This window comes from Poeciliopsis prolifica, unplaced genomic scaffold (genome assembly GCF_027474105.1).
Source record: "Poeciliopsis prolifica strain line A6 unplaced genomic scaffold, Auburn_PproV2 SCAFFOLD022, whole genome shotgun sequence".
NCBI lineage: Eukaryota > Metazoa > Chordata > Actinopteri > Cyprinodontiformes > Poeciliidae > Poeciliopsis > Poeciliopsis prolifica.
Window position 1 is genome coordinate 3,452,365 of NW_026562397.1, and position 13,905 is coordinate 3,466,269.

Here is a 13,905-nt window from a genome sequence, read left to right on the forward strand (position 1 = left end):
CAAACTTAGACTCCAGAAAACTTCCTTAGCAATTACTTTTCAGACTTCTATTCTTCCAACCCAGAAAAGAAATTAGACTAGAGAATACTTACTTATTCTTACCTACCAACCCTGAATAGGAGTGTCTAGTTTATCTAATTTATTTACTTTGGATCAACATTATTAGACTAGTTTTTAGATTCCTGTTCTTCCTATCCAGTCATGGAATTAGGCCAGAGGAGCGTTAACAGCCTTGAACGGGAGCACCTATATACTTTAGATCAACATTAGGTTATTTTTCTTCTTCTGCACTTTCCTTTGGGTTGCTATTTTGTGTGCATTTTCTTTTTTTTATTCCTGCAAAGCACTTTGTATTGCCTTATTGCTGAAAATGTGCTATATGAATAAAATTACCTTTAGCTTCACCTCTAGAGTTAACCCACAGCTTCGAGCTTGATCACAGTCATTTTACACTATGATATGTTTTATACTGTATTTATCGCAGACTTGTAGAGAGTATCAGTTGACTCTCAAGGGAGAGGCAGAGCCAGCTGATGGAAAACAGAGGGTTTTAGTTTGATCAATGGAACAAGAGGTCAAGCTTGTGCTGATAAAATAGCAGATGTTCCTTGAGTTTTGTTCTTTATCTTGTCTAAAAAGCTTTAGAGCACATTGTCGTGTCGCCTTCTTGGTGACGTTTTGTACCTTTAAGATGGAAACAACACTACGTGGATATCTAAATGAACCTTAATAGACATTTTTGCTAAATGTTATTTAAAGCATAACCTGATGCCCGGTCTATCTCGCTCTCTTTCTCCTTTTCTTTCTCTCCAGGATCTGTTTCAGAGAAGCTTCCGGAGCACGACTGTGAACATCGTCAGCGACGCCTCACACCCTCTCTGTGAACCTGATGAACTGCTGCCATTATGAATAGTGTGATTTCACAGAGGCAGAACCACCAGACTGCTGTACAGCGTTCTGCCTCAAGCTGTTGAAGTTTTCACACACTTCTCTGTATTATCGCACATTTTGTTCCAGCTATTTAATACGTTTTCCACTAATCTGTTGAGCGTTTCCGAGCTTTCCTGTGCAGTTCTAAGTTATGCAATGAATGCACAGCTAAAAGCAGAGATATTTTTTTAAATTTTTTTGTTTTGTTTTTTGGAACAAATGTACTTTTAGGAGTCTTTTTTTTCCCCCTCTCTCCAAAAGAATGTTTTACTTGAGCGACGACGTCAGGAAGTAGCTAAACCAAATAAAGAACAAACATGTTTGAGACATTGACATCTGATTTCAACGTGAGATCTTTATTTTCTTTTTTTGCTGTGTGTTTCCACACAAGATTTGTTGTGTTGTTTTCTGTCTGCTGAGCCATTTTGAAGTTAAGTCTATAAAGTACAGAGAGGATACTGCCACCATAAGTACTTTATTCTGTTATAGCATATAAGTATATGTTTTAGGCTGAAGATAATTGATTTGAAAAAAGTTTCTTCTGCCTGAATTTTCGTAATTATGTTAGTGTTTATTTGATTCCATAAATAGACAATAAATCAGATGCGGATAAAATGTTACTTAGAATTTAAGTAGCCTTTTAACAAAATACTTTTTTAGTTGTCTTTTACTATTCAGTGAAATAAAAGTATGCTAAATTCTTTAGCATTTTTAATTGGATAAAAATATGCCAAAGTAATGCCTCTCTTATTTGAGTACAATCTTTGGTTACTCTACCCGCCTCTGGAATAATGAAAGGGAGCAGAATAATGAATTATGTATAATTAATTATTAATTATAGTTGTTAACTGCCAAACCATAAAGAGAAAATGAAGCAAAAAAAAAAGAAAAAAAAATCGAGCCTAGTTAGCTCAAAAAAGGAGGGGAAAAAAGTATATCTTTTTGATTTTTAGTCCCTCGCTGCTTGCCGTAGTGCCGTCGCCCGGTTGCCAGGAGACGATTGGAGCCGTTTGAGGCGCAGCGGCGATGGAGAAGTATGAGAAAATCAAAGTTGTTGGGAGAGGAGCTTTCGGGTAAACTCTGCTCTTTCACACACATTAACGTTGCGTCGTGTTGTAAACTTTCGTCTGCCTGAAACAGCGGCGCTGTCCGGAGTTTATTAGGAGAGCCAGAAGTCGGTAAAGGTCCACTTTTTTCCCTTCAAAGCCAGCGGAATGTCTTGTCTTCTGCTGAGGGGAAAAAGAGGGAGGAGATAACGGAGAGTCAGTGAATTTTAGTCAGCAGCCGGTGATAAAACATGGCTGCCTTTAGTTATATGTAGGGATTGAAAACTCTAGCGAAGCCTTTTATCAGTGGTAACAGATATTGGTTTATAGATTGAGTTAGAAACAGGGCAAACCTGGACAAACTCGACTGGTTTCGTTCGAAGAACAGCCTAGTCAAAGTAAATATCCGTACATGTATGCTCTCCATCCAACTGAGCTGAACTTGAGTTAGTGGACGTGGGAAAAAATGGCCCGTTGGGTGTAAAGTTTGTTAGAGACATAACCCCAACACTAGAGTTGCCGACTAACTATTATTTTAGTATTCGATTATTCTGAGATTACTTGGACGATTAATTGGATAAAACAAAAATGGCACTTTCTGCAGATTTTTCAATTAACCACTAAGCCTTATTTTATACAATATTATCAATACAAAGGTACACATAAACAAATCATCCAAATCTGTTTTTAAATAAGAGCAATTTTATTGTCTAAAGTAAAATATTACATTTTTTTAAAATCTTAAATGCAAAATGTATATATTTTTGCGTCGTTTTGGCTTAGTTACTGCACTGAGTGTGACTTTTTTCAGCAAATGGGCTTCTTTTTTGGGGTCTGCATTCTCCATTAAACAATTAATGGGTTGCAAAATTTGTAGAAAGCTATTTCAACAATCGATTACTCATTATTAATTCAATTCATCGTTTCAGCCGTACAAAAAACCCTCAATAGTTGATATAACAGCAAAATCTGGTTCTACAAACTCACTCAGGCGAGGTCGACATACACTTTACCGGTCCTTTGATAAAATACCTTAAAAATTATATTTCCCTTTCACTTAATATTTTCTGCTACAATTTTGCAATGCATTGCAATTATATTTGCACTGCAAAAATTCTCCAAAGATGGATTTGAAAGACTTAAAGTTAAGTCAAATTTCAAATATTTAATCTCGTAACAGATGTGTGCAAAACTTTTTACTAACCCAGTTGAAGATTTCAAATTTACATAGGAAGTCTTAGTTCAGGAAAGAAAAAAAACAAAACAATTGAGGAACTATTGACTTTATGATAACAAAAAGACAGTTTGAGGACATTTTTCTCGTGTATTTTGATCGGTCAGGATCGTCCACCTCTGCCGGAGGCGCAGCGACGGGGCCTTCGTCATCCTGAAGGAAATCCCAGTTGAGCAGATGTCACGGGATGAACGCTTGGCGGCCCAGAACGAGTGTCAGGTGCTCAAGCTGCTCAACCACCCAAACATCATCGAGTACTACGAGAACTTCCTGGAGGACAAGGCCCTGATGATAGCCATGGAGTACGCACCAGGTTGGCCTGCTGCTGGATCCGGTTACACCGCCCTCTTTTATCTGGGCAAACCAGTTTACTTTTCCCATGCCTTAGGGTTCCACACACAGACCACTTGAGTGCATCTTATCATCTAAGTCCGTGTGAAGTAGGTGTTTTGCAGGACTGTGTAATAAGGGAAATTACATAGCTTTGCACCGGTGATTCCACAGTTCTTTGCCATAACTAGCTTCTTTACCCCCTGAAATCATCAGATTAAAAGCTTAAACTGTCTTCATTTTCAGAGTGAGAGAAAAAAAAAAAAGCTTTGAATGCGGGTTAAAAAAATGTTTTATCATCTTTCTGAGCAGTTAAAGCACTTGATTGGGACTTTTTTAAAAAAATGTTGGTCTGATTAATGATAGTAATCTGATTAGTGACAGTAAACTACCAAACTTTTAACACACCAAAGTGTGGTTTGTTCAACACTTTGGCCTGTTTTGAGCCCCAAACCCTTGTGAAAATTTAGGCCAATTTGGATATCAGACATTAATATTCTTGTAATGCCTGAGAACTTCCCAATAAAAAAAACAAAAAAAACAACAACACGTTTTTTGATAAAATTATTTTTTTTTTCGGCTGTGTCTAAATGGACGCATTTCTTAAACACTTATTTTACACCCCATGAGTTTTGTGATCAACAGTCAACAGGGAAGTGGTAGTGAAAATGTCAAAGAAAAAGACAGGAAGTGGTAGGAAAATGAGGGTTTGTTTTTCACTCAATGGAAACACCACAATTTAGAAATTTCTGTTTTTTCGACATCGGAGGAGTATCAACCAAGATTTGCACACACTGATAACAGAATCACAGCTACTGATGACTACAAAACACCATGTGACCGACCTCTGCCCCTCCAGAAACAAACTGCAACTGCTGTGTTCTTATTGTCTGATTTGATTTGATATGCCTATCTCTCATACTCCAACAACATTTCACCTCTACGGTGTGAATGATGCGTTTCGTTCGTCCCCCTGCAGGTGGGACGCTGGCTGAATACATCCAGAAGCGCTGTAACTCCCTCCTGGATGAGGACACCATCCTCCACTTCTTTGTGCAGATCTTGCTCGCTCTCTACCACGTTCACAACAAACTGATTCTGCACCGCGACCTTAAGACTCAGAACATCTTGCTGGACAAGCACCAGATGATCGTCAAAATCGGAGACTTCGGCATCTCTAAGATCCTCGTCAGCAAGAGCAAGGCGTACACGGTGATCGGAGCTTTTCTCCTGGTTTAAGAACATGAATGAATGAATGAATGAATCAATCGATCAAGTTTATTTGCCTGCCATAATTTAGTAACAAGGCAGTTCAAATTGCTTCACATCAATTTCATAAAAACATCATACTGCCGCCAATTGTGAAACCAGTAGCAGATTTAACATTTTGTCAATTGCTGTCATTGAAATCATCAATACATATCAAATTTGTTGGTCAATGTTCCAGTTGTTATGGTTCAAAAGCAACTCTGATAATTTCATTTAGTCTAATTGAATCATTAAGTGTTGTTCCCAAATAGTCTGGAATTTGTTGCAGGCATTTCCTGCCTGTCTGTTTGTCTGTCCGTCCATTTTCTCATCTCTTGTTGCTTTTTTCTAAGTCGTAGATATCTTGGGTACATTTGCTGTAACCTTGTGTTTTTGTGAAAGTTGACTGAATGATTTTGGGAAACTTTGACTTAAACAATGTGTATGAAGGCTGGTTGAAGGTGTCAGTTGATCTCTACAGCCGCTAATAGTGGCTGCTCTGTGTGTGTGTGTGTGTGTGTGTGCAGGTGGTTGGGACTCCCTGTTACATCTCCCCAGAGCTGTGTGAGGGAAAGCCATACAACCAGAAGAGCGACATCTGGGCTCTGGGCTGTGTCCTGTACGAGCTGGCCAGCCTAAAGAGAGCTTTTGAGGCGGCTGTAGGAAAACAATCCTTCATTCTGCTTCTCTTCTGGCTCATGCAGTCACAATAATCCTACTGCTTTATAATACTTTAATGTGGAAACTCCTAGTGTTCGGAAAGGACAGGAATCGCTCCTAACCAACATGACTGCTACGCTTTTGCAGCTGCACACTGCAGTTGGTCTTGCTTTCATTATTGAAATGTTTCGTTAAAGCTCAGATCTGTCTTCATCTAAAATCCGTTTTCGTTTTTTTTTTTCCCTTTCAGAATCTTCCCGCCCTCGTCCTGAAGATCATGAGCGGAACCTTCGCTCCGATATCGGACCGCTACAGCCCAGAACTCCGGCAGCTCATCCTCAACATGCTCAACCTGGACCCATCCAAACGGCCCCAGCTCAATGAAATCATGGCTTTGCCCATCTGCATCCGGCCGCTGCTTAATCTCTACACAGACATAGGCAATGTGAAAATGCGCCGGTACACAACGGACAAATGATTAAAGTATTTGCACTGATTTGTGACAAAGACTCATGAGGGTTTTTTGGGGTTTTTTCTTCCAGGATTGAGAAACCGTTGTCGACCGTTCAGCCGCGAGGCAGACCAGGAGGGAGAGTTCCTGCTAACCGGACCAGAGGTCATATTAGACTTTGTGTAGGCCGGCTGTCACTCTGTGATTCTTATCATCCCTGTTTTTTGTTCTTGCCGTTAAGCAGACGCATCTGCGGGTCTGGGATCAGGAAAGGTGTGTTCTCTCCCGCTGTCCTCCGTGTATACCTGGGGAAGTGGGATAACGGCGCCTCTCCGGCTGCCGATGCTGAACACAGAAGTGCTTCAGGTGTCACTGGGTAGAACTCAGAAGATGGGAGTCACCAAGTCCGGCCGCCTGATTACCTGGGAGGTAAAACACCACTTTCACACTTCCCTCATGTCCTAAAGGGACAAAATGCTTCACAGGAAGTCCTCTGCTGGACAGATTCTTTGTCCCCTACATTTTTCTCCTGACAACCGGAAACTCAAAAGTGTTTTATTGGAATCATCTGAGGCCATTGCAAAAATAATTTTAAAAATCTGTTAATTTATGTTCACCTCTGTTAAATCAATACTTTTCACTGCAAGGGCACATCTACAAACTAAAGTTGTTTCCCTAGCTTCTTTGCAAAAGAGCTCACATTCTGTTAGCTTCTCAGTTTGATCCAGATCTGGACTTCTTACACAGGGAAACTCTTTCATTTAAACCCTTCAGTTCCAGGAAAATCGTTTGTCTACTATCAGCGGAGAACAAAGGGGAGGCTGTGAGCAGCACGTTACAGCAGCAAGATTGACAGCGCTAAGATCCTCCCCCTGGCTCTGATTGGTTGTTTCTGGCAGAGCGGTATATTTCTGCAAATGGAATAAGAGAACAGGGAGGAGCCGGAGGAGCAACAGTTTTAAAAAATATATTTAATAAAACGTGTTTTTAAAAAATATATGTTACCTCCTGCAGCAATGAAGCAACACCTAAGTAGGACCAAAATATTCTGGACAATGCGTGATGGCGTGCGTGGCTCTGTGTGTGACCTGGTTCCAGGCTCCCTCCGTTGTGTCTGGAGAGGCCGGTCTGCCAGGCCTGGTGGATCAGATGCAGCCGCTGTTCATGTCCCGTTTCCTCGAGGGTCAGTCAGGGGTCACCATCAAGTCCGTGTCCTGTGGTGATCTATTCACCACCTGCATGACAGGTTGGCAAGCTCTTTTTTGCTTTGAACCCAACAGAGAAACTAAAGGAAACTGATGACTGGGTTGTGGTCTGTTAAACTCTCATGCTGCAGGAAGTACTGAGGCACAAGCTGGAGGGGATTAAAAACTCTTTTCTCTGTTTTTTTCCCTTTTTTCATTATATTTTATTAGAGTGACATAGATAAACATTTTATAAAAAGGGATTATGAGAATTCTGTTGGCCTGTGCAATAGTTCATACCAGCTCATCAACTAAAAGTGCCGTTAATCTCCGGTTTTTATTTTCCCTTTGCAGACAGGGGTATTATCATGACATTTGGAAGCGGAAGCAATGGCTGTCTGGGACATGGAAACTTTAATGATGTAACACAGGTACGCCTTCACATTTCTATCCACATAGTCGTTCAAATGTGTTAGAGAAATCATTTATCACTAAGTGAAACACTCGATGCAGATCCTGGGTGTCAAAGGCAATCAAATCAAAAATACTAACTTGCCAAAAACTGCAACTTTTTTGAGAGCAAAAACACTTCAAAAGAAACGTCAGTTTTCTTTTACCTCTTCAACAGCAAACGAAGCGAAGCATGTAACATTTTGATAAAATGTTACTTGAAGTCGTCCAATTTTTTTTGGTCAATTTTATGTAAAACTAAATCTTGGAACCAAAACCTAAAAAAGAAGTTTTGCATTTTTTCCTCATGAAAAAAAAATTGTAAATTCTTTGGGACTCATTCGAAGAAAAAAAAAAGCAGTCTATTCTATTATCAGAACAAAAACATAATTTGGGTAACTCTGAAAACACCTGCTGTATTTGTTCAAGTTCATTCAATTTACTAAATGGAGATTTGGGTGCGTTAAAATCATTGGTTGAATTTGGTTAAATTTACTATACAATTTTAAAAAAATTCTTAAAAGCTGGATATTACAAGATGAACATTTTTGTTGTGCATAACTTTTTTTGTCTCTTAGAATGTAGACTGAAAAAAATAACTATTTCTGTCAACCACTCACCTTTTCTGAGAGTCTAGATTTGTCAGACTGAAATTGCAGTCAGATTAATCATTAATTAATTGATTAATTACACACAGATGGATGTTTGAAAGCCTTTGTTCCTGTTAATTATAATTATGATAATTTTCCACTTATAGCTAATGAAAATATAACATTTAATATTGGAATAAGACATCACACCATTAGAAATGACATTTGTAATACAGAAATATGTTTAGTACCTGGGCAAAGGTCGTTTTCAAACTGTTCTTGTAATCTAACGCATACTCTAATTTATTGAATATGACTGTAAATCATTAATTGTTCCCTGATTTCAGCTGCTTTTTTCTTCTTATGACAATGAAACTTTAAACACTCCACTGGGGAGTCAGACGTATACACACATATAGAGTATTAGGAAAGTAAAAGTCCTTTCAACTGAGGTTGTAACATTTTAAACGTCGTCACTCTACATCCACGCTCAATGCGTTCCGTTTGCTTCAATGTACCGCTTTGCTTGAGCTTCTTCCACACATCAACTCAATCATTCAGCACGCAGCGTGGGATACCTGCCTCATCCCGTTTTGTGTTTGTGTGCGCAGCCTAAGATTGTGGAGGCTCTGCTGGGCTACGAGTTGGTCCAGGTGTCCTGCGGAGCTTCTCACGTCGTCGCCGTGACCAATGAAAGGGAGGTGTTTGCTTGGGGAAGAGGAGACAACGGTACAACAAATTAACCACTTGTGTTTGTCTTTGAGGCTGTTTGAACACCAGCGATTTACGACGACGGCGCGATTGTTGGCTCTCTGTCCTGAAGGTCGCCTTGGCCTGGGCACCCAGGACACACACAACAGTCCCCAGCAGGTGTGTCTGCCTGCAGAGTTCGAGGCTCAGAAAGTGGTGTGTGGCGTGGATTGCTCCATGGTTGTCAGCACGCGGTGCAGCATTCTGGCATGTGGAAGCAACAGGTTGGTGCTCTGGCTCCCCGACCCGAACAATGACTTGCTAGTTTTACACCCTGCAGATTTGTTTATGTTATCAGGGTGTGTGAGATGGTGATGGATTGAAGGTTTAAAGAAATAGTTCATCTGTGTACAACCTGTGATACGGCATTCTCCAAAACTCTTTCTGTTGACAGAATGTGGATAAGTGTGTTAGTCATGAGGAGTGAGAGCGAGGTCTGGTGAAACGCTTAACTTCTGTCAAGTCTTAAGTCTGTGTTTAATGTCTATGTTCAATAATCACTGTGTTATATGATTTTTGGACATTTAATGTGTGTTTAAATGGTGATTTAACCAAGGAGCAGAAATAGACAATGAAAATGCAAAATTCAGATTTTTATTTAGATTTTTTTTTGGTTTTTCCTCAAATCCAATGTTTTTTTTTTTTATTTGTTTGGTTTTTTTTTTGCATGGATTTTTATCCCTTTTATGCATCAATTATGATCCTTTGTCAGAAATTTTTTTTCAAACTTTTTGATTTTTTTAAAGCATAAAAAAGAAAGCAAAAGGTGGGAGAGATTTTTGTAAAAAAAAAAAAATACATCTATGTATATATTTTTTGAGTTGACAAGGTGTGATTGAGATATAATTTTCCCACTGAACTGCAGATATCCTGTTGTAATGTTTATACTTGCGCTTTATAAGGCTATTTGTGAAACACTTCGCTATTCTGAATACATAGAAATATATACATATTATTTAGTTTTCTTTATCTGGAACTGAAGTCATTTTGTTAAATGAGTTTGAATATTTATCATTGCTTTCTTTAATTTTTAAAGAAAATTCAAAATTTTTGATGATTAGTTGTAATTGTCTCCAAATACAAACTTACTATGTGGAAAATACATAAGTAGTAGTAGTTTTTAGGAGTTACTTGACATCACAATATTTTCTCATGTGTAAGAGTCTTCTTCAGTGGAAAGAAGAACAAAACAAAATAAAAAACCAGGACAAATTATTATAAAATTCATGCCTGTGGTGCTTGTTACTTACATGAGACTGTATATAAGTAACTTTTGTTGAAACTTGTTTTTGTTTCAGGTTCAACAAACTTGGTTTGGACACGATTACAGCTGGGGAGGAACCGAATCCCGTGAATCAGGTTGAAGAAGTCCATTCTTACACTCCAGTTCAGTCAGCCCCGCTCAACTCTGACAGGATAGTTTACGTCGACATTGGAACCTCCCATTCTGTTGCTGTCACAGGTTCGAAAATCTACTATAATGCTCACGTGCCTGAAACAGATTTGTCCCTGCAAGCGTCTGACCTTGTCAGGTTTATTTATTTCCCACAAAAACGAAACCCGATCACTGTTGAGTATGAAGAAGTTTTGGTCTCATTTGTTATTTCAACTCCTTATTTTTCAGCCGTCCACTTTGTTAGAAATCATTTCTGGGTTTTGTCTGTTTCGCTCTCAATATGCAGAAGAGGGCCGTTGTTATACGTTTGGCAGCAACCAGCACGGTCAGACGGGCTGCAGCTCCCGGCGCAGCAGCCGGGTGCCCTACCAGGTGCTTGGCCTGAAGGACATCACCTCGGCCGCCTGCGGCGACGCCTTCACCCTGGCCATTGGAGCTGGTGAGAGGATGATCTGTGTAGCATCTTTAATGTGACAAAAATCATAAACATCAAGCAAATTTAACAGCAAGATTCACACATTTGTTCTGGTCGATTCACTCCCAGGGTTAAGAGTTACTCTTTATAGTTTAGGGTTTAGTCATATTTCATCATGTATATTCTCATACTTTTTTTTCCTTTTCCTTGTGGGGTTTTTCTGTCAGGCAAAAGTCTGAATCGTGCGCAAACATCTTCATTGGGTTCTATGGCTTTATGCGGTTGAAGCTAACTGTAACTAGCGGCTAATACACCCTGCCATCTCCAATTTCATTGTCCTCATTTGACGTAGCTAACCATGAGCTCGTTTTTCTGAAACAGTTGCAGCGTACATGATGAACCCAGTAACATGAATGCACACCAGGCGGATTTTTAAAAAAATTGTCTCCAAAATGTCAGACTGACATACTGGGATTTACCCAGAACCTCCCAATTAGCCAATTTGTGTCTGTCATGAGTGATGGGCTGCATGGAAGACAGTGGCAGGCAAAAGCCACATGGTGTGAACAAAGGTTTGAAAATTTTTCAGTTTTCTTGCATCTTGTCTTAACTCAATTCCAAGTCAGAACAACAGAGTAACGGAAAGCGCCAAAAACTCCCACAATCTGTAAACCGTAACATCTTGTAGTCTGGGATTGAGTGAAGCCCCCCAGTGGTTCACCACAAAATGATATTAAAATCTGTTTGATATGAAACATTTCAGTATATTCTAAGATTAAAACTGTCTCTGTGTGCAGATATTTAGTCATTCACCAGCAAACTAACATCATCTCCACAACAAAAGTGATTTGCTGAAATGGACAAAAGAAACACTTTCTTTTTCTCTCTCTTTTGTTGTTACTGGTCTCTATGTGGCGCACACGGCTTGTCGAACCTAATTAGATAAATCCATTTATACACTGGAACTGGCCTTTTACCGTGTTGGCCCTTAGATGGGCAACAGATGTCTTTTGTTTGTCTGTTGGTTTTGTTGTTGCAGTTGGGTGTAAAACAGTAAAAAGGTGTATTGTGACAGTGAGTGGCTCCCTGTGGAGAGGCCAGCCGTGCCTGTAGGTCTCTCTTTGTCGAAGAAGAGCTTTGTTCAGCTCAGACTTCCTACAGATGAAGCCATTATGAGTCCAAGACAGAGCTGTCAGTTAAAGATTTGAGTGGATTAGTCCCTCAAGAGGAGGTTTTTCTACAAATTAGGTGATCAACTCTTGGTTTTTTTGTGTGTGTGTTTTTTCTGGCAGAAGGTGAGGTGTACACATGGGGAAAAGGGGCTCGCGGTCGCCTGGGAAGAAAAGAAGAGGATTGTGGGATACCGAAGCCGGTGCAGCTTGACGAGAGCCACCCGTTCGCAGTGACGTCGGTGGCCTGTTGTCATGGCAACACCCTGCTGGCAGTCAAACGTAATATTTTTTGCTTATTGCCCCAACTTAAGAAACGCTGTGGCGAAATGTGACCAATCTGATGAAAGGTCGTCTGAACTGCAGACAAGCATCTTCGGACGGAGGCAGGCGCGTGAATACTTCTGCGCTACCTGCTGCTTCTGGAGCTCATTTTGCACTGAACGTATCTGCAGCGTTACGGGAGATTAGCGTCTGCTCCACACCGAGCAGCTTTGTCTGCAACTCTGAACTCTGAGACACAAACACAGTGACCTCTGGAAACATTTGATTATGTTCTTCCATTTCACAATTAAGTGATTTCTGTGTTTGTGTCTGATTTCAACTCTCTGGGTGTGAGTACAAAAGTATTCAACAACACACTGCATCCATAAAAATCTCATTTGTCATCTAAATATAACTTTTCATAATAGATTTTTAGTTGTTATATATCCTTGTTATGTAATCAGCGGTTCATAGACACATGCAGGTTTTCTGGGAAGTGTTTTTTTTTTGTCTTGTGCAGAGACTTGCCAGTGTTGTGCTTTTTTTTAGTAGTCTGTCAAAAATATGATTCCTTTTCCTTCTACTTCAAAATGATTCACCGTATTGTTTTGGCCTGTCTCATAAAATCCTAATAACAGGGTGTCTCAACCCTCTTAACTACATGCATCTAAAATGAAGGCCTGGAGATGTCTTGAATTCATTTCAAAAATGCATGTTGGCCTTAAATAGGCTGTTCACAGGTCTTAAATTTTGTTGTGACAGGACTACTTACATTTATTCTGTGTGGACTATTTTTGTTGTGAGAAGACGTTTGAGTCAGACACAGACATTTTCTGACTCGAGGTGGTTGGAGCTACTGCTAACTAGCCGCTAATAAACGCTTGCTAACTAGCCTTTGTGCGTCTATAAATGGTAAGCGTAAGTTATTGTCAGTTGGCTGGACGATGTTCGTCTTCGCCACCGGTTCACTTCTGTTGACAATCTGCGGTGCTCTGTACATACTGGTCAAAAATAAATAGATCGGCACTACAATGTCAGATGTGCGGTTATCTTGTCATGATACAGGTCTTAAATTTCATTTATAGTGGTGTTAAAAGGTCTAAAATTAGAGTTGTGGAAACCTACAGAAACCATAAATAAAATGTTTGCTTCGAATGTGGATTGAAAGCAATTGTGCGAATACTTTGACAATGTAGTTTTGAAGTTTTGATATTTTAGTCCTTTTGAACTTAGATTCTGAAGAAAACTTGATGCTAATATCTTCATCAATTGGCTTCTTTCAGATGTACTAACTTTACCTCTTTTGTGTTTCAGCTTTGTTTGAGGATCCTGGTTCTAGATGACTTTGAGCTGAACACATAGGATGGAGACCTTCCCTAATCATTACCTCCTCGGTCCTCTTCTGCATCCGGTGCATTTGTGTGTACGTGTGTTTTTTTTCTAACGAACAAATATTCGTTTTGGTTGGCGAACACACACAGAAGGTCAGAACCAGTCGGAGGAAACGGGTGTATCGCACTCCAGACATGCCACAGGAACGTTGCAACACTGATACCAAAGCTGGATTACTGCAGCTCATTAGGCCGCTTCTCATGTGGTGAGCGATTGTCTTCCCACACACGCGTCCTTTCTGCCGTCAAAAGCCAGCGAAAGTCAAACAGGTTTTGTTCCCTCGTAAGACGGCCGGGTGAATGAGACGGAAAGAATGAAGGATGAAGTCAAGAGACGAGAGCATGAGGAGGGGAGTCGGGTTTTTGGGCTCTTTAATGGATTTGTGCTGCAAACCCA

The 13,905-nt window shown here is 40.0% G+C and overlaps 1 protein-coding gene across 4 annotated transcripts; it reads left to right on the plus strand.

The window, feature by feature from the left end:
* Nucleotides 1-1,924: 1,924 nt before the first annotated feature.
* Nucleotides 1,925-13,539, plus strand: nek8 (NIMA-related kinase 8). 4 transcript variants are annotated; one of them, XM_055045355.1, is made up of 15 exons: nt 1,925-2,003; nt 3,318-3,523; nt 4,520-4,752; nt 5,316-5,447; nt 5,699-5,907; nt 5,991-6,064; nt 6,144-6,328; nt 6,998-7,145; nt 7,438-7,514; nt 8,735-8,852; nt 8,947-9,097; nt 10,172-10,335; nt 10,556-10,708; nt 11,977-12,135; nt 13,432-13,539. In XM_055045355.1, exons 1-15 carry the CDS (start codon nt 1,957-1,959, stop codon nt 13,458-13,460), a joined length of 2,085 nt encoding a protein of 694 aa, XP_054901330.1. In that variant the 5' UTR covers nt 1,925-1,956; the 3' UTR covers nt 13,461-13,539. The 4 variants fall into 4 exon arrangements, with proteins under 4 accessions (XP_054901330.1, XP_054901329.1, XP_054901332.1 ...); XM_055045354.1 differs by lacking the exon at nt 13,432-13,539 and adding an exon at nt 12,220-12,298; XM_055045356.1 differs by lacking the exon at nt 13,432-13,539 and adding an exon at nt 12,220-12,298 and having other exon boundaries at nt 1,926-1,964.
* The last annotated feature ends 366 nt before the right edge of the window (nt 13,540-13,905 follow it).